The 22243-nt window shown below is 38.1% G+C and overlaps 1 protein-coding gene across 1 annotated transcript in view; it reads left to right on the top strand.

Moving 5' to 3' along the window:
• LOC124802523 (eukaryotic translation initiation factor 2A) overlaps window positions 1–22243 on the top strand; it is a 160442-nt gene that overhangs the window by 89303 nt on the left and 48896 nt on the right. The window contains exon 9 of the mRNA XM_047263368.1: window positions 11449–11623. Within this exon, the coding sequence (XP_047119324.1) occupies window positions 11449–11623 (175 nt within the window). The remainder of the gene's footprint in view (window positions 1–11448; window positions 11624–22243) is intronic.

Genomic DNA, 22243 nt, shown 5'->3' with positions numbered 1-22243 from the left:
CTTTCTGAGATTGATGTCTGAAATACTTGTCTGTGATACAGACAAGGCGGAGATTGAGTTAATAATTAAATCACTGAAGACCAAGGACTCTCGTGGATATGATGGAGTGCCTAACAGAGTATTAAAGTACAGTGCTGCACATGTTACCCCTGTGTTTAGCCATATTTGTAATTTTTCCATTACAAATGGTCAATTTCCTGAACAATTAAAGTACTCTATAGTGAAGCCGCTTCATAAAAAGGGAGAAAGGGATAATGTAGGCAATTTTAGACCTATTTCTATGCCAACAGTGTTTGATAAAGTTATTGAAAAGGCTTTGGATGTAAGAATAATAGATCATTTTATATCACACAATTTGCTGTCAAATGTACAGTTCAGCTTTAGAAGTTGTTTAACAATTGAAAATGCCATATTCTCTTTTCTCTGTGAGGTACTGGATGGGTTAAACAATAGGTTTCGAACACTAGGCATTTTTTTTTTTTTTTTGATTTAACTAAGGCATTTGATTGTGTTGATCACAAGATCACAAAATATTGCTCCAGAAGTTGCACCATTACGGAATATGGGGAGTAGCTCACAATTGGTTCACTTCTTACTTTAGCAACAGACAGCAAAAGGTCATTATTCACAGTGTTGAGAATGGCTGTGATGTGTGAGGTCTGAGTGGGGTACAGTCAGATGGGGGGAGGGGGGGGGGGGGCAGGGATCAGTGTTGTGGCCACTCCTGTTCCTTATTTATATAAATGATATCCCCTTTCATATTACGGGTAACTCTAACATATTTCTGTTTGCTGATGACACTAGCTTGGTAGTAAAGGATGTTGTATGCAACATTGACTTGGTTTCAAATAGTGCAGTTCATGAGATAAGTTCATGGTTTATAGAAAATAAACTAACGCTAAATCACAATAAGACTCAGTTTTTACAGTTTCTAACACACAGTTCAACAAAACCCGGCATTTTAATTTCACAGTATGGGCATATGATTAGTGAAAGTGAACAGTTCAAATTTCTCGGTGTTCAGATAGATAGTAAAGTGTCATGGAAAGCCCATGTTCAGTATCTTGTTCAAAGACTTAATGCTGCCATTTTTACTATTTGATCTGTATCTGAAGTGAGTCATCATTTGACCCAAAAATTGGTCTACTTTGCTTATTTTCATTCACTTATGTTGTATGGTATTATATTTTGGGGTAACTCTTCCCATTCTGAAAGGATGTTTTTGCCTCAGAAACATGTAGTTTGGGCAATAATTGGTGTAAGTTCACGAACCTCTTGTCGACCCCTGTTCACGAGTCTGGGTATTTTGACATTGGCCTCTCAGTATATATATTCCTTACTGTCATTTCTTGTTAACAATATTAGCTTAGTCCCAAGAATAAGCAGCTTTCACTCAGTTAACACTTCGCAGAAATCAAGGCTGCATTTGGACTGTTGCATTCATTTTCAATAAGCTACCAGTAAAATTCAAAAAACTTAGCAGTAATGCATGAGCTTCCAAATCGAAACTAAAGAGTTTCCTCATGGCTCACTCCTTCTATTCTGGTGGGGTTCCTTGCAAAATTAAGCTGATTCTTGTTGTATTGTTGATTGTGTATACTTAAACTTTTGGACTGACTTTTTTCAGGTTCATAAACATTTTATTTTTATCTGTTATTGCTTTTGTGTTGTAATGTCATGTACTAATACGTTCCATGACCTTGGAGATTTGCTCCTTGGTTTGGTCCTACAGAACTTGACATGTAAATAAAAATAAAAATAAATAGATTGGGGTTCCAGAAAAGTAAAACTAAGACCACAAGGCAGATTACCCAACTGCTGGGATAAAGAATAAATTGCATGCAACTGGCGGAAGACAGTAGGATACAGAGACATGGAACAGCTACTAAAATTGTATTTGTTAGTTTAAGATTGAAAAGTCTACACCTTGTAAGGGCTGAGTTAGCTGAACAATAAATAAATACTAAAAATTTGAGAGGGTCATGGGCTCTTCAGTACCTGGGAGGGGAAAAAAATAACAACAGTAGTGATTGACATCCTATATTGAAGAGAGCTGAGACATAAAGAACCATAACAAAAGCATTCTAGGTAAAAAGAAAAGCTTATAGGTAAACAGTAAAAGAAATTAATGAGGATGACATGCTAATTAAAATCCAATAAAAACCAAGCAAATTGCCCACACAATCCTGGGAAATAATTCTTAAAATAATTGACAGGGAGACAAGGAATGTATACAGAGTATCGCTTGGCAAGATTGTGACTAGTCAGTGGCCAGATGTGACTAGCTGGGTGGGCTGTGGAGACTAAAATCAGATTTCCATTAAGATTCCCATGGATAAACAAATATGAAGAAAAGCATGTTGTGAGATTGTAATTCAGCAATAGTGAATGAGAAATGAAAATAGCATATCATGCAACAATATGTGGCGTTAATATGTTGCGTTGCTGTGGTATTAGACCTAAGATTGGTATGATGCAGCTCTCCATGCTACTCTATCCTGTGCAGGCCCCTTTTTCTTCAAACAACTACTACAACCTACATCCTTCTGAATGTGCTTATTGTATTCATTTCATGATCTCCTTCTACAATTTTCATCCCCCCCCCCCCCCTCCACACACACACACACACACACACACACACACACACACACACACACTTCTTTCCATTACTAAATTGGTGATCCCTTGACATCTCACAATGTGTCCTATTAACCAATCCCTTCTCTTAGTCAAGTTGTGCCTCAAACTTATTTTCTCCCCAGTTCTGTTCAGTGCCTCCTCAATTAGTTACTTGATCTATCCTTCTAATCTTCAGCATTCTTCTGTAGCACATCGTTTCAAAAGTTTCTATTCTCTTCTTGTCTAAACTGTTTATCGTCCATGTTTCCCTTCCGTACATGATCACACTCCAGATAAATACCTTTGGGAAAGACTTCTTAACTCTTAAATCTGCATTCAGTGCTAACAAATTTCTTATCTACAGAAATGCTTTTCTTGCCATTGCCAGTCTACATTGTATATCCTCTCTACTTCGGCCATCGTCTGTTATTTTGCTGCCCAAATACCGAAACTCATCTACTATTTTAATTGTTTCATTTCGTAATTTGATTATTTCAGCATTGCCTGATTTAATTCGATTACATTTTATTATCCCTTTTTTTATCATCTTATATACTCCTCTTGAGGACTGTCCATTCCGTTCAACTGCTCTTCCAACTCTTTTGCTGTCTCTGACAGAATTGCATTGTCATTGGCAAACCTTGAAGTTCTTATTTCTTCTGCATCAACTTAAATTCCTTCTCCAAATTTTTCTTTAGTTTCCTTTATTGCTTGCTCAATTTACAGATTGCATAACGTCATGGATAGGCTAGAACCCTGTCTCACTGACTTCTCAACAACTGATTCTCCTTCATGGCCTTCGACTCTTTATACCTGCCATCTGGTTTCTGTACAAGTTGTAGATAGTTTTTTGCTCCCTTTTTTTTCTGCCCCTGCTACCTTCAGAATTTCAGAGTGTGTATTCTAATCTACTTTGTCAAAAGATTTCTCTATGCCTGTAAATCATGCAGATTTGCCTTTCCTTAACATATATTCTAAGCATAGTCATAGGGTCAGTATTGCCTTGCATGTTCCTACATTTTCCCCAAATCCAAATTGACCTTCTCCAACCGATAGTTCAGTAATATTCACATGTGTAGCAGCTGCATTCTTTGGAATTGGAATTATTACACTCTTCTTGTAATCTGAGGGTATCTCAGCTGTCTCATACATCTTGCACACAGGATGGAATAGTTTTGTCATGGCGTTCTCTCCCATGTATATCGGTAGTTCCGTTGGAATGTCATCTACTCCAGGTACCTTGTCTCAACTTATGTCTTTTGTGATCTGTCAAATTCTTTTCCCATCTCATCTTCATCTATATCCTCTTCTCCTGATATAATAGTGCCTTCAGGTTTATCTCCCTTGTATAGATGTTCTGTGTACTATATTTATCCAAATGTCAGCAGACATTTTTCTCCAATTTTCATGGTCTGAAAATTCTCCTGCACCTTAGAAGTTTCAAAAAATGCCAGTAGAAGTCAGCAAAAGGAGTTGTTTCACCACAGAAACCATTGTGTTAGTGTCTCCAGTATTAAATGTTAATTATTTTTCAAATTAAAAAAAAAATCAGATTTAATATTGCTCATCTTTGAATTTAGCAGTTTTTCAAATATTCATAGTAATGTCATTTTGTTCTGTTATGTGTTGTCAAGTTATTTGCCACATTATTGAGGGTTTCTTCATACTTCATAGCACAGTCTATTTGGTCTACCGTAAGCACATGTGAGCCTCCAGATGTCATTCGATTTCACACCCTCCTCCTCCCTATTGAAATTCTGGAGATGTTGTACAATCTCTATGGCCTCTCTCTGTAACTGTCATGGTATCTGCTTGTGGTTCCCAGTATTTGAGTCCTATAGAAATAAATGTGGTGGTTTCGTGGCTGCAAAGCATTTTCTGCAACAGCTGGTCTGTCACTCCCCCCTCTTCTGCAATTGGTTTTGTGCTCTTCTAGTCGTTTTTGACTAGTCTTTTTGTAGTACCCACATACACCTCCCCATAACTACACAGACTCCTATAAATTCCTGGTTTCCCAGCAGTTGGTGAGCATCCTCACCTGATCTTAGCTGATCTTGTATCTTCAGGGTGGGTTTTTACGTTACCATGATGTTCCACTTTTTCAAGATTTTTCCTATGCGGTCAGTAACATCCTTACTGAAATGCAGGAAAACTTTTGATTTCACCAGCACTTGAGCATTGCTATGATTTATATGCAGTGGTCTGAATGCTCTTTTCACGCCAGCGAATGAATAACCATTCTTGAGCAATGAATGCATTGGTGAAATGTTTCAATTCTGTGTCAAGCAGCTCTGGTTTGCAGATTTTCCCTGCTCTATCAGCCACTACTGTTGTGGGTGGTGGTTTGAATCATAGTGTATGTAGCGGTCTGTGTGCATGGGTTTTTGGTAAGTTGACTGGCCTAAGCTACCATCTTCTTTCTTGAAAACTAGCACATCAAAAAACTTCAATCTTCTGCCTGCCTCGTCCTCCATGATAAACTGAATCTTTGGATTGATGCTGTTCAGATATTTATGAAAACAATCTAGTTACTCCCTCCCATGCTGCCACAAAACAAACATATCATTCATGTACCACAACCAAATATTCGGTGTATTGTTTGCAGTTTTCAATGGCAGCTTCTCAAATTTTTCCATAAAGAAGTTCACTATAACCGGGCTTAAGGGGTTCCCTATAGTGACACTATCAGTCTCTTCATAGAACTCACCATTCCATTTGAAGTATGTGGTTGTGAGGCAATATTTAAACAGTTCTGCAACATCAGGAAGAAAAATCCTATTCAGCTGTTGCAACACCTCATTGAGTGGAACCATAGTGAATAGTGATACCACATCAAAACTAACTAATACATCCTCTGACTGTACCATTATGCCATTTAATTTACTGACAAAATGTGCCAAATTCATGATATATGAATCCAGTCAGCCCACATATGGTCATAATTAAGTAGTCAAGAACTTGGCAATCAAATAGGTAGGCAAACCAATAGCACTCACTATAGGCCTTAGAAGAACATGATCTTTGTGCACATTTGGCAATCCATAAAGTCTTGGTGGTAGCACAGCTGAATTGAACAGACTTTTCTGAATGCTCTGTTTGACAGAGAACTTCTGTATCAACTGCTTAACAGTTCTAAGAACATTCAGTGGGTTCCTTACTCAGTTTCTTATATGTCTGCAGATCTAATAAGTTGTGACCAATTATGATAGAAAGACTATGACCAACTGTGATAGTGATTATGACCAACTATGATAGTAAGATTAACGACTTATTAGATCAGCAGACGTAAAGGAGGCTGAGTAGAGACCCCACTGACAAGATGCTTAGAACTGTTATGCAGTTGATAAAGAAGTCTTCTGTCGAACAGAGCATTCAGAAAAGTCTATTGAATTCTGTTGTGCTACCACCAAGACTTTATGGATTGCTGAAAGTGCACAAAGAACTTGTTCCTCTAAGGTTTATAGTGAGTGCTATTGGTTAGCCCACCTATTTGATTGCCAAGTTCTTGACTACTTTATTATGGTGGTATGTTGGCCGATTGGATTCGTATATCAAGAATTTGGCACATTTAATCAGTAAATCAAACGGCATAGTGTTACAGGTCATATTAGTTATATGTGATATTGCTGTTCACTATGGTTCCACTCAATGAAGTGTTGCAACAGCTGAACCAAATTTTTTCCCCTGATGTTGCACAACTGTTTAAATATTGCCTCACATCCATGTATTTCAAATGGAATGATGATTTCTATTAACAGATGGATGGTGTTCCTATGAGGAGCCCTTTAAGCTGAGTTATAGCGAACTTCTTTATGGAAAAATTCAAGGAGCAGGCATTGGAAACTGTGAACAAGAAACTAAATATTTGCTTCTGGTACTTGGATGATAACATTTGTTTTGTGGCAGCATGGCAGGGAGGAACTGGATCAATTTCATAAACATCTGAATGGGATCAGTCTGAAGAGCCAGTTTACTGTGGAGGAGAAATCAGGCAGAAGACTGAATTTTCTTGATGTGCTAGTTTTCCAGAAAGAATATGGTTGCTTGGGCCACATGGTTTACTGAACACACATGCACATAGACTATTACCTGTCCAGGGATTCGAACCACTACCAACAACAAAAGCGAGGCATCATAAAAATGGTGGCGTACAGAGTAAGGAAAATGTGTGAACCAGAGCTACTTGATGCAGAATTAAAATATCTCACCAATGCATTCATTGCTCAAGAACGGTTATTCGTTCGCTGAGGTGAAAAGAACATTAAGACCACTGCATAGAAAGCATAGTAATGCTCAAGTGCTGGTGAAATCAAAAGTTTTCCTGCATTTCAGTGAGGACTTTACTGACCATGTAGGAAAAATCTTGAAGAAGCAGAACATCTCAGTAACATACAAACCCACTCAGAAGATACAAGGTGACCTAAAATTGGCTAAGGATGCTCACCAAACACTGGAAAAAGCAGGAATTTATAGGTTTGTGTATAGTTGTGGGGAGGCGTATGTGGGTACAACAAAAATAACGGTCAAAAACCGACTAGAAGAGCACAAGGACAACTGCAGAAGAGGGGAGACTGATATATCAGCTGTTGCAGAAAATGCTTTGCAGCCAGGAGACCACCACATTCATTTCTATAGGACTCAAGTACTGGCAGCCAAAGACGGATACCATGAAAGGCTATAGAGAGAGGCCATAGAGGTCGTAAAACACCCCAGGCAATTTCAATATGGAGGAGAAGGGCATGACATTGAATGACATCTGGATTCAAGTGCTGAAGAAAATGTGTACCAGTCTTCCAACTTTGGGTGACGATAACAGCAGTCAACAACAGCCAACTTTGTTTGCACATTCAAAAACATGAGACGTCGCGCCACTGCGCAGAAGCGGAATTTTGCTGTAGTCAGTAGCGAGCCAGGGTGTGAATCGGTCATTCAAAGAAGCTACGATCCATCATGAAAATGTCCTCTACAGATGGGGGCGAAACACTGGGTTTTGAAGGTGAAATCCATTCGACCACAGCATAATAGCCAGGAGCATTTTATTAATTATGACATTTCTGGCCTTGTAAGTTTACATTTTATATTGTTTAGAATGTTAAAAAAGTAATCTCATAAAGTATCTTGTCTGAGTTCTAACAGAAACAATACAAATCAGTGTCGTGAATGTACATTGCACTTCACTAAATTTGTACCTTTAAATCAAGTGTGATACTTTGTCAAGCCAAAATGTAGCTTTGATGAAAACACTATATTTTGTTGAAAGATAAAATACTTTGGATAACAGTCATGTGATATGGGAAGACTGATGAATGACTCGAACACAGGTTGCAGTACAGACCTAAAAGTCTTTGTGGGCCCAGCTGCCTGAGTTCCGCTTGGAATTTCAGTACATATTGTGAATTCTCAGTGCTGCAGTGTTTGTGACGTAACAGTAATTTTAAGTGCCCAACAAGCTAAATTTAATTCCATGTAAATTGCTGCAAATAAGTACTATCCCCCATAAATCACTGAGAGGTGGAGCCATTTTATATACTTCATCCTTCATAGGATGAGCAACATTTTATTTTTAAGTATGGCAAGAATTATTTTTAGATGCCTGTATTCCCTTTCGCCTGCTTTATCTGGTGCATTTTTATATTTTCTCCTTCCATCAGTTAAATTTGACACCTCCTGTGGTATCCAAGGATTTATACTAGCCATTGCCTCTTGCCCTATTTTATCCTCTGCTGCCTCCAGTGTTTCATGTGTCAAAGCTACGCATTCTTCCTCTACTCTATTCTTTTCCTCATTTCTTGTCAGTCATTACCTAATGCTTACTCTGAAACTTTCTACAATCTCTGGTTCTTTCATCCTATCCAGGTCCCATTTCCTTAATTTCTTGCGAGATGGCACAGTGGCTTGCACACTGGACCCGCATTCGGGAGGGCTATGGTTTGAATCTGTATCCAGCCACCCAGATTTGGGATTTCGTGATTTGCCAAAATCACTTCAGGCAAATGCTGGGATGTGTCATTTTAAAGGGCATGGCTTGTTTCCTTCCCCATCCTTTAACACTCCAAACTTGTGCTTCATCTCTAATGATCTCTGTTGACAGGGTGTTAAACCAAAATCTTCCTTCCTTCCTTCCTACCTTTTTACAGTTTCTTCAGTTTCAATCTACGGTACATAACCAATAAATTGTTGTTGGAGTGTACATATGCTGATGGAAATGTCTTATAATTTGGTTCCAGAATTTCTGTCTTAGCATTATATAATCAATCTGAAACCTTCTGGTCTCTCCACGTGTCCTTCATTTATACAGCCTTCTTTCATGAGCAGTAAACCAAGTGATAGTGATGATTAACTTTGGTCTGTGCAAAATTCTGCAGGGCGGCTTACTCTTTCATTCCTTTCCTCCAGTCAATATTCTCCTATTTGTCCTTCTCTCTCCTTTACTACTATCACATTCCAATCCCCCATCACAATTAAATTTTTCTTCCCTCTTAACTGTCTAACCAATTTCTTTTATCTCATTGTGGCTTAATATAACACAAAATGTTTCATTAAATATAAGAATTTATGTTTGAGCATTATGTAATATAGGGTAGTGACCCATTTCAGATAACATTCCCAATAGGTACATTTATCTGTTGCAGAAAATGAGATTTTCCATATCCAACACTTAGGAAATTATGTTATTGTTATATCTGATCAGAAAGAGTGGAAAACTGTGAATGTGCCACATTTAGATGGCACCATGTCATGCAAGGAACACTGAGTCCTTGCATGTGGCCTGGCTTCATATTTCATGACAACATGGATCACAAGCAGATGAAAAAATTCAGTATTATTTGATTATTTTAGGCACACTGAAGACAGTAAAATTTATACCTAGCACAGACTGTCAGCATACGGACAGAGACAAGACACTTTTGTCGAATTTTGTCGGTCAGGTTGCCATGTAATTGCAACTTTCCAATTAATTTCATAGTTGAGAAAAGGCTTTTCTACTAATATATAGACAGAAACATTGTATTGTGTTTGCGACGTCTTTATGGAGACATGGAAATTCTTCCTGAGGAAAACAAGTAAGACTAGTGGACTATTTTAACTTATTTTTTAAGTTTTAAACTGGAATTGCATTGCAGATCAATCAGTTCCATCTACACATGCACAGGGGCACATTCAGCTGAAACAGCAAATGATCTCAAAACCAGCTTAAAAACAAAAATAAGATTGGCAGTGTCTTCAAAATGTTTAGAAAACTATTCTTGTAACTCCTTCAATACCACCATGAATTCTTCAGAATACATGTGCTCAGGGAAATGGACAACTTTTTGGTTAGAAGTTAGCCCTACCACAATGTGATTTTCTTTCGTAATGTATCCCGAGCAAATCAGGAATAGGATGTTTTTTACCTTGCAGTAGTTTACCATGCACAGTGTGTAGTAAAGTCCATCAAAATGCGAAGTCTACAATCCATTCTGGATTATCTAATTTTTCCTTCCTACTTACCTTTTTCTTTCAGAAACTCTACAACAGTAGGTCTTAAATTGAAAAATCATTCCAAACATCCCCCTCGACTTAACCAATGTACTTTGCAATAATATATAATGTCTCCACACTTTTCGTTCAATTGCATGAACAACAGTTGTAACTGACAGTCTATACCACATGTGACTTCAGAAAATTTAGTATTCATACCACCAATTGCATCACATGCTCCATGCCTGCTAATTTAGCACAAAGTGCTTCTTGATGTACAGCACATTGAGTCTGTTGATCATTGTAATTTTTTGCTCTTTCATAGTCAACTAAATCTTTCTTTCTGCATGGTGATGTAATGTCATTCTATTGAAAATTTGTGGTACCCATCAATTGTGTGATTGCAAAATAACCATTGACAATTCTCATCCTTCTATGGTTTCTACACATTTTTAAAACTTTAGATTATAAATCACTATACAGCCTCTATTTTTGCAAACAACCACTTAACCTGTGAACTCCCTTTATTCCACAAATAAATGGTGAAGGATAAATAGCTCCAAAACTAGATTCCATGTAACTGGAGAGAGGTGTACCAGCCAAAAAATTCTGGATAAGATGTTGGAAGAAACAGTGTCACATAGCAGGGCTAAATGAAATGTCATGCTGTTCAGAATGGTTTAAAGGAGGACTGAGCAGGGCAAAGACAGGCCAACACTTTGGACCATGCGCTTGCAGCACACTGTGCACATGTGCAGTTTTGCATGCCTCGGCTGACCCTGGCTTAGTTCATAGCATACTTTGTAATATAATTATAAATTTGGTTCTTGTAAAGTTTGTACCTATCATATGAACTGCATATTTTGTCAGTTACCATATTTTAATGGTACAGTGGATGGTCATTTCTTAGTTTAAAATTACATAAATAATGTACCTGAGAGATTGTCAGTTTGTTAATAATGTCCTTACAGCTGTTTGCCTGTGAACAGCAGCGTTTCACAGACATAACACCAGTTACTGCTCATGTTAGTATTCACATTATTTTTTATATGTCCTGTCACTAGGAACATATTTGCTAGATGTACTGATGTTTCCCTGTATCTCACAGTTTTGCAGTGATTGTGTGTTTTTGTTAGAAGTTGTCCAAAATTGCTTGTGGTAATCAGTAGCCAGTAGCATTTAATAAGTTGCTGTTAGTTCTTTATAGCAAATATTTTGGTGTTAAATGACGTGGTGGTTTTTGCAAGACGGAGGGGGATGGGGGTAGCGACTTGATAGTTACATAACTGTCATGATGTTATAACTGTGTATTAACGGCATATAAATTATTGTATTTTTTATCATATGTATTCCTTGACTTTTATCTACTTCTTTTGCTGGGAGGCTTTGGTAATTTGCAAGGCTATGTAGAAATCTGGGACACACAAGCAAAGAAGCTGATAACAAAAATGAGTGCCCCTGATACAACATTACTCTTATGGTCACCAGATGGTGAACATTTCATGACTGCCACAACTGCTCCACGGCTCAGAGTGGGCAATGGGTAAGTAAAGCTATGATTGAATTTCTTTTACTACTATGTGTTGTAGTCGTGGAGATTCCCAGAGTTCCTGTTATTGTCTCCATGAAAGTAAAGCTGTAACTGTCTAAATCTTGAATAAAAAACCTTACTTAAAAATAATTTTAATTTCAGCATGATTTTTCTAGAATCAGTTACCATTAAGCTTTTCATGTTATATTTAGTTTGATTTAACCTTAGATTATGAATGTTGTTGCTGCTGCTATCTCCAGTAGATATGAGGAGCTGATCATTACCAAGTTACTACTACTACTACTACTACTACTACTACTACTACTTCTTCTTCTTCTTCTTAAAAACTTTGTGTTTTATGCTACAGATAATCTGTCCTAATTGTCATTTCTTTGCAAATGGCAGTGAATATGAAAATATCTCTGAACAACATTGAATGAGCTTATAGTGGCTTGTAGAGTTAACTTGTGCCACCAGTCTACACCTGCCAATGATGACCATTGCAAAATTTTCTTTAGTGTTGTGGAAATTAAATATTCATCTTGTCGTGCTCTAACGTTCCAGAATCTGCATATTGCTATAATGCTCATTGTTCTGTAACTGCCAAGTATGTAAGAAAATAGTCTGTGACAAATAAAAAAGATATTTACTCTTGATAATTTGAATGAGGATATGTGATACTTGGCAGGTAGAACAGTTGTGTTAGTGGATAAGCAAATTAGAGCGTCCTAAAATATTGATGTGTCAAAATAACATTAATTCTGAATCTGAAAGTGAAAAAAAGTCAGGCAAAATACCCAGTTTTATTAAATTTGACATCAAAATCATATGAAGAGACCTGTGACTAATATTTGTTTACAAAAATACATACATCATGGCACAATCACAAGTGTATTCTAATAATACCACTTTCAACCAAACCACAGAACCATTTTAATATAAGTGTGCAGCATGGTGGCTTTAGTCTTATTGAGGATCCTGCATTGACTTCAAGACTTAAAAACACATTGCTGCATATTGATCTGAAGGTGACAATTTTGTACAGTTGAAACAGCTTATGCACTTGTCAGGCAATAAATATTTTTAAAAAAAATCACCATTGTTTTTAGAAGCAGTATGGTGATACAGCTCTACTGTACTGCTTCATTTCACAGGAGCGCTTGATATTGTAGAGGTGAAACAACTGGATAGCATTCCCATACAGCAGTGTATCCATAGCACTTTCACACAGTACTCCACTAGAAACAACAGAAAATTCTGATTGAGCAAATGGCCCAGTGATTAAAACACTGAATTCTCATTCAGGACAGGAGTTCATATCCCCCTGGTCCTTTTTGATGTTTCTTTTCCATGGTTTCCTTGAAATGCCTATGGTGGATGCTACAATGGTTCCTTTGAAAAAACTGTCACCAGTTTTTAACTGCATGTCAATTTGAGCGAATGCACTATTTCTAATCAACTTGTTATTGTGGGACATTTATCTTCCCTCTCCCTCTTCCTCCCCTAGTAAATTTTACCTAGCATAGTCAGTATCAGGAAAACACTATCTGCATCCTCTTATTAGATGGAAGTGGCCAAATTTCTGATATTGTAAAAATTGTTGCCCATTGCCGCACAATGTATGACGACATGTAGATCAATATGCAAAATAGTCTGCATAGATGGTGTTAAGAAGTACTAGAGCACAACTGCTTTCGTCTTGTGTATCTGACAAGATTAATTGTAACTGAAAGAAAGAAGCACTTACAGGTCAATGCTTGCATGATACACAAATGGCTATTTCTATCAATGCCTGTGCGATCTGAAGACCAGCAGTGCAGTTAGTATTGCTATTTATTTTACCTTGGATCATTTTACAAAATGACATTATGTAAATTAAGTTATACAGAAGCTTTTTACATTACAAACATAATTAAAATATTATTTTATTTTACCCAAAATCTGTGCAGATATATTTGTAAACACTTTCACACCAATTTGCTCACTACTGACATCATTTTCCAAAACTCTTGAGGAGGTCATATGTTGTTCAGTACCATCTTACCTGAGCAACAATAATATTTTCCTTAAATCACAGTTGCAACCATGGTCTAAGGGTAGCATCTTTGACTAGTAATTAAGAACATCCTAGGGCCCGGGTTCAAACCTCGCCACTGCTTAAATTTTGTGTAAAAATTATCAGCAATGGTGTCTGAAGACTTACAGCACAATAAGTCACCGCCTTTCTGCCAATGGCCTTATGAAAGAGGGTGGAGGAGTGGATGGAGTTTCAGGACACTCTCCTGTACTTGGGGTGGGAAACTGCCCTTAAAAGGTGCAAGGATCAGCAGTGATTTAAGTCATGAGAATAAATAAGGCAGTGGAAACTGCTGCGTTAATGACAAATAATTTGTATCCATAGGACATGTGGCCTGTAATTGAAAAAGTGACACGACGATCTCTCCATGGGCTAAAGATTCCAGACTAGTCCCCCATTTTGATCGCTGGGAAGGGACTGCCAGAGGGGGGTCACCATGAGAAAAGATTGAATAACCAAGGAAAGGATAAAGTTCTAAGAATCAGCGCGTGGAATGTTAGAAGTTTGAACATGGTAGGGAAGCTAGAAAAACTGAAAAGAGAAATGCTAAGACTTAATTTATCGGAAAGAAGACAAAGATTTATGGCCAGATGAGTACAGGGTAATACCAGTAGCAGCAGAAAATTGTATAGTGGGAGTAAGATTCATTATGAATGGGAAATTAGGGCAGAGAGGTAGGTACTGAGAATAGTTCAGTGATAGTGTTGTTCTCATCATATTCGACAGCTGATCAACACCGACTACAGTAGTTCATGTATGCATGCCAATGTCGCAAGCTGAAGATGAAGAGGTAAAGAAATTATATGAGATATTGAATGGGTAATGAAGAAGATTAAGGGAGATGAAAATATAATAGTCATTGGAATACGGTCATAGGAGGAGGACTGGAAGGAAGGATTAAGGGGGAATATGGGCTTGGTAGTAGGAGCGAGAGAGGAGAAAGACAAAAAGTTCTTTAATAAATTTCTGGCAGTAATATGGAACACCCTGTTCAGGAATCACAAGAGGAGGATGTATACTTGTAAAAATCCTGGAGATACGGAAGATTTCAGTTGGGACATCATGGCCGAGAAGAGATTCTGATATCAGATATTGGATTGTAAGGTGTACCCAGGAGCAGATAGAGACCCAAATCACAATTTAGTAATGATAGTGAATAGACAAGTCAGGCAGAATTAATGTGCTGAGTAGTGGGATGTGGAAATACCAAGGAATGATGAGATATGCTTGAAGTTCTCAGAGGCTCTTGATATTGTGATAATGAATAGTTCAGTAGGCAGTTCAGGCGAAGAGGCATGGACACACTAAGAAGGGCAATCACAAAAGTTGGTAAAGAAAACAAAGGTACCTCAATTGATTGATGAAATAAGGAAGTACAAAAATGTTTAAGGAAGTTAAGGAATACAGAAATACAAGTCACGTAAGAATGAAATAAATAGGAAGTGCAGGGAAGCTAAGGTGGAATGGCTGAATGGAAAATATAAAGAAATTGAAAAAGAAAGGAATGTCGGAAGGACTGGCTTGGCATATAGAAAAGTCAAAACAACCTTCGGTGAAATTAAAAGCCAGGGCGGCAACATCAAGAGTTCAGTTGGAATTCCACTGCTAAATGCAGATGAGGGAGTGGGTAGGTGGAAAGAATACATTGAAGGCCTCTATGTGGGGAAGGACGTGTCTGGCAATGCGATAGGGAGGGGGGAAACAGGAGTCAGTAGGGAAAAGATGGGATTCCAATATTAGAATGAGAATTTAAAAGAACTTTAGAAGACCTGAGATCAAATAATGCAGAAGGGATGGATATTATTCAATTGGAATTTCTAAAATCATTGGTGAAAGTGGGAACAAAACGACTATTCACTTTGGTATGTAGAATTTGTGAGACTGGCTGTATACTATCAGACATTTGAAAAACATCATTCCCCGTGTTCCGAAGACAAAAAGAGTTGACAAGTGTGAGGATTATCACGCAATCAGCTTAACAGCTCATATGTCCAAGTTGCTGACGTGAACAATATACAGATGAGTGGAAAAGAAAACTGAGAATCTGTTGGATGGTGATCATTTTGGCTTCAGGGAAGCCAATGGCCTTGCCACAATGGTAACACCGGTTCCCGTTAGATAACCGAAGTTGAGCGCTGTTTGACTGGGCTAGCACATGGATGGGTGACCATCCGTTCTGCCAAGTGCTGTTGGCAAGTGGGGTGCACTCAGCCCTTTTGAGGCAAACAGGAGCTACTTGATTGAGAAGTAGTGACTCCGGTCTTGGAAACTGACATACAGTCGGGAGAGCAGTGTGCTGACCACATGCGCCTCCATATACGCATCCAGTGACATCTTTGGGCTGAGGATGACGCGGCGGCCTGTCTGTACCATTGGGCCTTCATGGCTTCAGAACTTGGGGAGAGAGAAATTAGTAAGTTGAAATATTTTGCATGTTTTCATTCAATAATTTCATATGGAATATTGTTCTGGGGTAATTCATTTTTAAAAAGGAATTCTGCCTCGCCCAAAAATGTGTTGTAAGGCTGGCATGTGGTGCTCACACACAGTCATCTTGAAGGCATTTGTTTGAGGTGTTAAGCATTTTTACTACTGCTTCACAGTACATTTATTGCCTTATGAAGTTTGTTGTAAATAACCCACTGTGGTTGAAAAGGAACAATGATGTACATAATTACAATACAGGAAGGGAAAATACAGTTGTCTTTAGCACAAAAGGAGTGTTCAGTGGTGAAGCCAAAAACTTTTTATCACTTATCCAGTGATGTAAAATGTGTGACAGATGGAGAATTTGAAAACAAGCTGAAAAAATTTCTCCTTGACAACTCGTATTCCATAAAAGAATTTCTATTATTGTAATGTGTAAGAGGTGATGGCTAGATATTAGTGACACACTTTTATGTCATTAAAATAAAAATGAAATAAACACCTATAAATAATCAGTATGCAGCCATATTTACAAAAAAGTTTCTGATGTGAATATAAAATGACTCATTCCACTTCATCATGATTTACTGTGCAAATGGTCCATGGAACATGAAAGTAATGTAATTTCATTCACTGCATGTCTCTCTTTTTGTGCCTTGCTTCCATTGCCTGTTCTGTTCTTGAGAGTAACTTAAACAAATAGAACAAACCAAGCAATAAAAATGTTTGTATATCATAAACTCGTCATTGATACAGCATGCATTTTATCTGTGTGTTTACTACATTTCAAATAATGGAAAGTCCAGGATGGAATAACGACAATTATGTAGAAAGGATATATTGCTACTCACTTCTACTTGAGATGGCATAGAGGACGCATTAAGTCACAGATAAGCACAATGAAAAAGAATACTAGAAATACAAGGGTCATCCACAAAGTAAGTTCCCTTTGGTTATATAAAACAAACGTGTACAGACACAGAAAAAATATTTATTGTACAAAAATCTACAACTGATAAACTACTTTTCTACGTAGCTTCCGAAATTTTGTAGGCACTTGTCTTAGCGTGGCACGAGTTTTTGTATGCCTTCTTCATTAGAAGGTTGCTGCCTGTGTATTCAACCATGTGGTAACATGTTCTTGCAGCTTGTCATCATCGTTGAAGTGTTGACCACCAAGGACAGATTTTAGGTGTAAGAAGAGATGAAAGCCACTAGGAGCGAGGTCTAGGCTGTACAGAGAGTGATCAGACGCGTCCCAGTGAAATTCCCGTAAGAGTTGTTTGGTCACATTCGCCGTGTGAGGTCGGGCATTATCGTGGAAAAAAAACACCACCTTTTGACAGTAATCCTCGGTGCGTGCGGTGCAATTTCTTAATGGTCTCGCAGTAATCACATGCATTGATTATTTGACCTCATGGTAAAAGCAGCAAAATGCCTTTTCTGTCCCAAAAAACAGTGCACATGACTTTTCGAGGTGTCAAGATTTGCTTAGGCTTAACCTTCGTTGGGGATGAAGTGTGCCTCCACTCCATTGATTGCTGTTTTGTTTCAGGGGTGTCGTACAATACCCAAGTTTCGCCCCCCCCGTGACTATCCGAGAAAGAAAATCATCGCCTTCTCCATTCTAGTGCGTCAAAAACTGAAGTGCACTGCCCATCCGTTGTTTTTTGTGTTGTTCAGTAAGAATTTTGAGTACCCAATGTGAACAAAGTTTTTGAAATTTCAGTTTTTCAATGAATTAGTGATTGTGAGATTTGTGGAACTTCCTTTGCAAGGGCACCAAGTGTAAACTTACGGTTTTGCTTAATCTTATCTTCAATTGTGTGAACCAGTTCATCAGTAACCACAGACGCGTATCCACTTCATTCTTCATTGTGCACTTGATCACATCCTTTGTTGAACAGTCTGATCCATCTTTTAGCCAGTGAAACACTCAGCATTTTGTGCGTAAACCTCGCGGATTTGCCGATGAATTTCCTTTGATTTAATTTTCTTTGCATATAGAAAAGGAATCACAGATCTGATTTCACACATGACGGCATTTTCAGTTACGGCTGATATTATAAAGAACCACTACAAAGCACACTTCGGCAGCAGCGATCTGAAAATGGCGTACGTGTCTTCCCCTTGAGTCAGAGTAACTGCTGCACATGCTCGGAACTGTGGTAGTAGTGCTGCAACAGATAGAAATAGAAACGGAACTTACTTTGTGGCCGACCCTTGTATTTCAGCTTTCACACAAAGTCCTCCTCCACGCATCTTACCACCACCACCACCACCACCACCACCACCACCACCACGCACGCACCTTTGAGCTTGTGCATGCGTGTTTTCTACTTCTGGAGAAAGACTTTATCTGAAAGTTGAAAAATTTATAAATTCTTTTTCATTGTTCCTGTATGTGACTTACTGCCTTTCTGTGTGGATATGCTTTCCATATGATTGTTATTCCATCCTGAACTTTCCATTGTTTGAAATGTAGTAAACATGCAGATAAAATGCCTACTGTGTCAATGATTAGTTTATTGCTTGCAATAAATATGTTCTTATTGGGAAACTACCTCTAACATAATAATTAATGGTTGTTGTTGTTGTTGTGGTCTTCAGTCCAGAGACTGGTTTGATGCAGCTCTCCATGCTACTCTATCCTGTGCAAGCTTCTTCATCTCCCAGTGCCTACTGCAACCTACATCCTTCTGAATCTGTTTAGTGTATTCATCTCTTGGTCTCCCTCTACGATTTTTACCCTCTGCACTGCCCTCCAATACTAAATTGTTGATCCCTTAATGCCTCAGCATATGTCCTACCAAGCGATCCCTTCTTCTAGTCAGGTTGTGCCACAAATTTCTCTTTTCCCAATTCTATTCAATATGTCGTCATTAGTTATGTGATCTACCCATCTAACCTTCAGCATTCTTCTGTAGCACCACATTTCGAAAGCTTCTATTCTCTTCTTGTCTAAACTATTTATTGTCCATAGAAACGACTGACACTTAAATCTATACTTGATGTTAGCAAACTTCTCTTCTTCAGAAACGTTTTCCTTGCCAACGTCAGTCTACATTTTATATCCTCTCTACTTCGACCATCACGAGTTATCTTGCTCCTCAAATAGCAAAACTCATTTACTACTTTAAGCACATGATTTCCTAACCTAATTCCCTCAGCATCACCCGATTTAATTCAGCTACATTCCATTATCCTTGTTTTGCTTTTGTTGATGTTCATCTAATATCCTCCTTTCAAGACACTGTCCATTCCGTTTAGCTGCTCTTCCAGGTCCTTTGCTGTCTCTGACAGAATTACAAGGTCATCAGCGAACCTCAAAGGTTTTGTTTCTTCTCCATGGATTTTAATTCCTACTCTGAACTTTTATTTTGTTTCCTTTACTGCTTGCTCAATATACAGATTGAATAACATCGGGGATAGGCTACAACCCTTTCTCACTCCCTTCCCAACCACTGCTTCCCTTTCATGTCCCTCGACTCTTATAACTGCCATCTGGTTTCTGTACAAATTGTAAATAGCCTTTCGCTCCCTGTATTTTACCCCTGCCGCCTTCATAATTTGAAAGAGAGTATTCCAGTCAACATTGTGAAAAGTTTCTCTAAGTCTACAAATACTAGAAATGTAGGTTTGCCTTTCCTTTATCTATTTTCTAAGATAATGGTAAACTTTAGTATATGTGCTTTTCATTTTCTCTGTTTTCGGTTACAAGGAAGTCATGTTTAAAGTACATGTGCAGCAGTTGCATAAGTGCTTTCTGTTAGAAATAAATAAACAGCGGACTGCTACCCTCGATTCCTTAAAAAATCAAAGTACCATGTACACCACGCCATGCCACCTGAATTATGTGCTGTACAGTGATGTTGTAATTTTGCAGCTACATTCAAATTAAATGTCGTGACTGATGCTGAAATTTTACTCCATATACAGTGAAATCATAGTAAGCAGTAAACTTTGTTCCTTTCGTTATTTTGTGAGTAGTGTCAGGGAGGAAAAAAGTTTCAAAAAGGTTTGAAATCATGTGTAAAGTTTGTTATAAATCCCTAAGTGCTCTTATTCTTAAACACTACATGAGACGGCTCCAAGAGACAAACACAGTTTATACCTGTAATACTTGACTTTTCATGTTAAACCTTTAATGTAAGGTTAGACATTGGAACAGTTATATTACAGCAGAATTTTGGAAACAAATTTTAAAATTGAAAATCAAATTTGATGCCCCTGGGAGCTGTTAGATAGGCAACCTGCAACTAGGGCCATGCGCCTATTAAGTCGTTTAGTAATATTGGTAACACTGCACTTGTTTCATTTTCATTCCTCTGCTTTATATCTCTGAACTATTAGAATCACACGTTCTGTTTTTAAAATTATAGTGGAAAGAAAAGCAAGTATTTCTGTTAAGGCAAAAAAGTCCTTGTGTAAGTAATGTTTATTAGATAAGAAATTAGAACTTTTGAATAAGAAGTGATATTAACATTCACCAACATATCTGATGTTTATCACTGAAATCTAATTGTGTAAAATACACACAAAACAAGAATTATATTTATTCTCATGATACCACATTATGTAGATTTGCAAACTTGCAACCAAACTCATCACTTCCACTCCAACCTTGACTTATATGTTCCTAGTAGAACTGTTCATGATAGTTGGTTCAAATGGCTCTGAGCACTATGGGACTTAACTGCTGTGGTCATCAGTCCCCTAGAACTTGGAACTACTTAAACCTAACTAACCTAAGGACATCACACACATCCATGCCTGAGGCAAGATTCGAACCTGCGACCGTAGCGGTCATGTCGTTCCAGACTGAAGCGCCTTTAACCGCACGGCCACACCGGCCGGCCACGATAGTTGGTTTGACCTTCCATGTATAAGTCATTGCAAAGAAACTTTTAAAGTAATAGCAAATTCTGCACAATGACTATGAAGCAAAGCATAGGGCTATAGAGAGAGAGAGATGCTGAATGTAACATGTTTTGTTGTTAAGAGGGCAATGAGTGAAGTCTCTCATTACTACTGCAGAAGAATACTATTAAATAATCTCACATATAACAGAGAGAAATTCTGGTCATTTGTAAAAGATGTCTCTGGCACAAATGTTAGTGCCCAGACACTCAAGGATGACACGGGATCCAAAATTGAGCACCAGTGTTGCAAAAACACAAATGCTGAACTCTCTTTCCAGATATTCCTTTACTGATGAAGATACCAAGGACTGCCCTCGTTCATGTCTCGCATCACTGCAAAGATGAATGATACATGTATATGAGAAACAGCTGAAATCATTAACATTAAACAATGCTTCTGGATCATATCACATTCTGTACAGATTTGCAGCAGAGTTAGTCCCCATTTTAACCATAATGTATAACATCACTTGAAAGAAATACTGTGCCGATTGGAAGGAAGCGCAAATTGCACCTGTCTACAAGAATGGTAGCAGAAGTGAACAACCACAGTACTAGCATTTAATCTCTTCGATGTCCATCTGTTGTAGAATCCTAGAACATATTCTGGCCTCAGACAAAATGTGGTATCTCAAACAAATGACCATCTCTGTGACAAACAGCTCAGATTCCACAAACATCAATCATGCAAAATCAAGTTCAGCTATTTTCACTTGTTATCCTGAAACGCCTCGGTCAGGTCAACCTGGTGGATGTTAGACTTCCAGAAAGCATTTGATTCAATGCCACACCAATGCTTATTATCAAAAGTACAATCATAAGGGGTATCGAACGAAATTTGTGACTGGGGATTTCTGATACACAGGGTGCAGTGTATTTTCTTGAATGGAGACTCATTGACAGATGTAGATGTAAGACCAGATGTGACATAGGGAAGTGTGTTGAAATCCTTGTGTATCTTGTATATTAATTTTGTGGCAGACAATAGTGACGTTACACTTTTAGCAGATGATGCAGCTATCTGTAATGAACACTATCTGAAAAAGCTGCACAAATATTCAGTCAGCTCTTGAAATAAGGTGGAGACACACACACACACACACACACACACACACACACACACACACACACAGAGAGAGAGAGAGAGAGAGAGAGAGAGAGAGAGAGAGATATTTAAACAGTTACTCTTCCCGCACTCCATACTCA

This window comes from Schistocerca piceifrons, chromosome 6 (genome assembly GCF_021461385.2).
Source record: "Schistocerca piceifrons isolate TAMUIC-IGC-003096 chromosome 6, iqSchPice1.1, whole genome shotgun sequence".
NCBI lineage: Eukaryota > Metazoa > Arthropoda > Insecta > Orthoptera > Acrididae > Schistocerca > Schistocerca piceifrons.
Note: the sequence above shows the minus strand (reverse complement) of the source record. Positions and strands in the feature narration are given on the sequence as shown.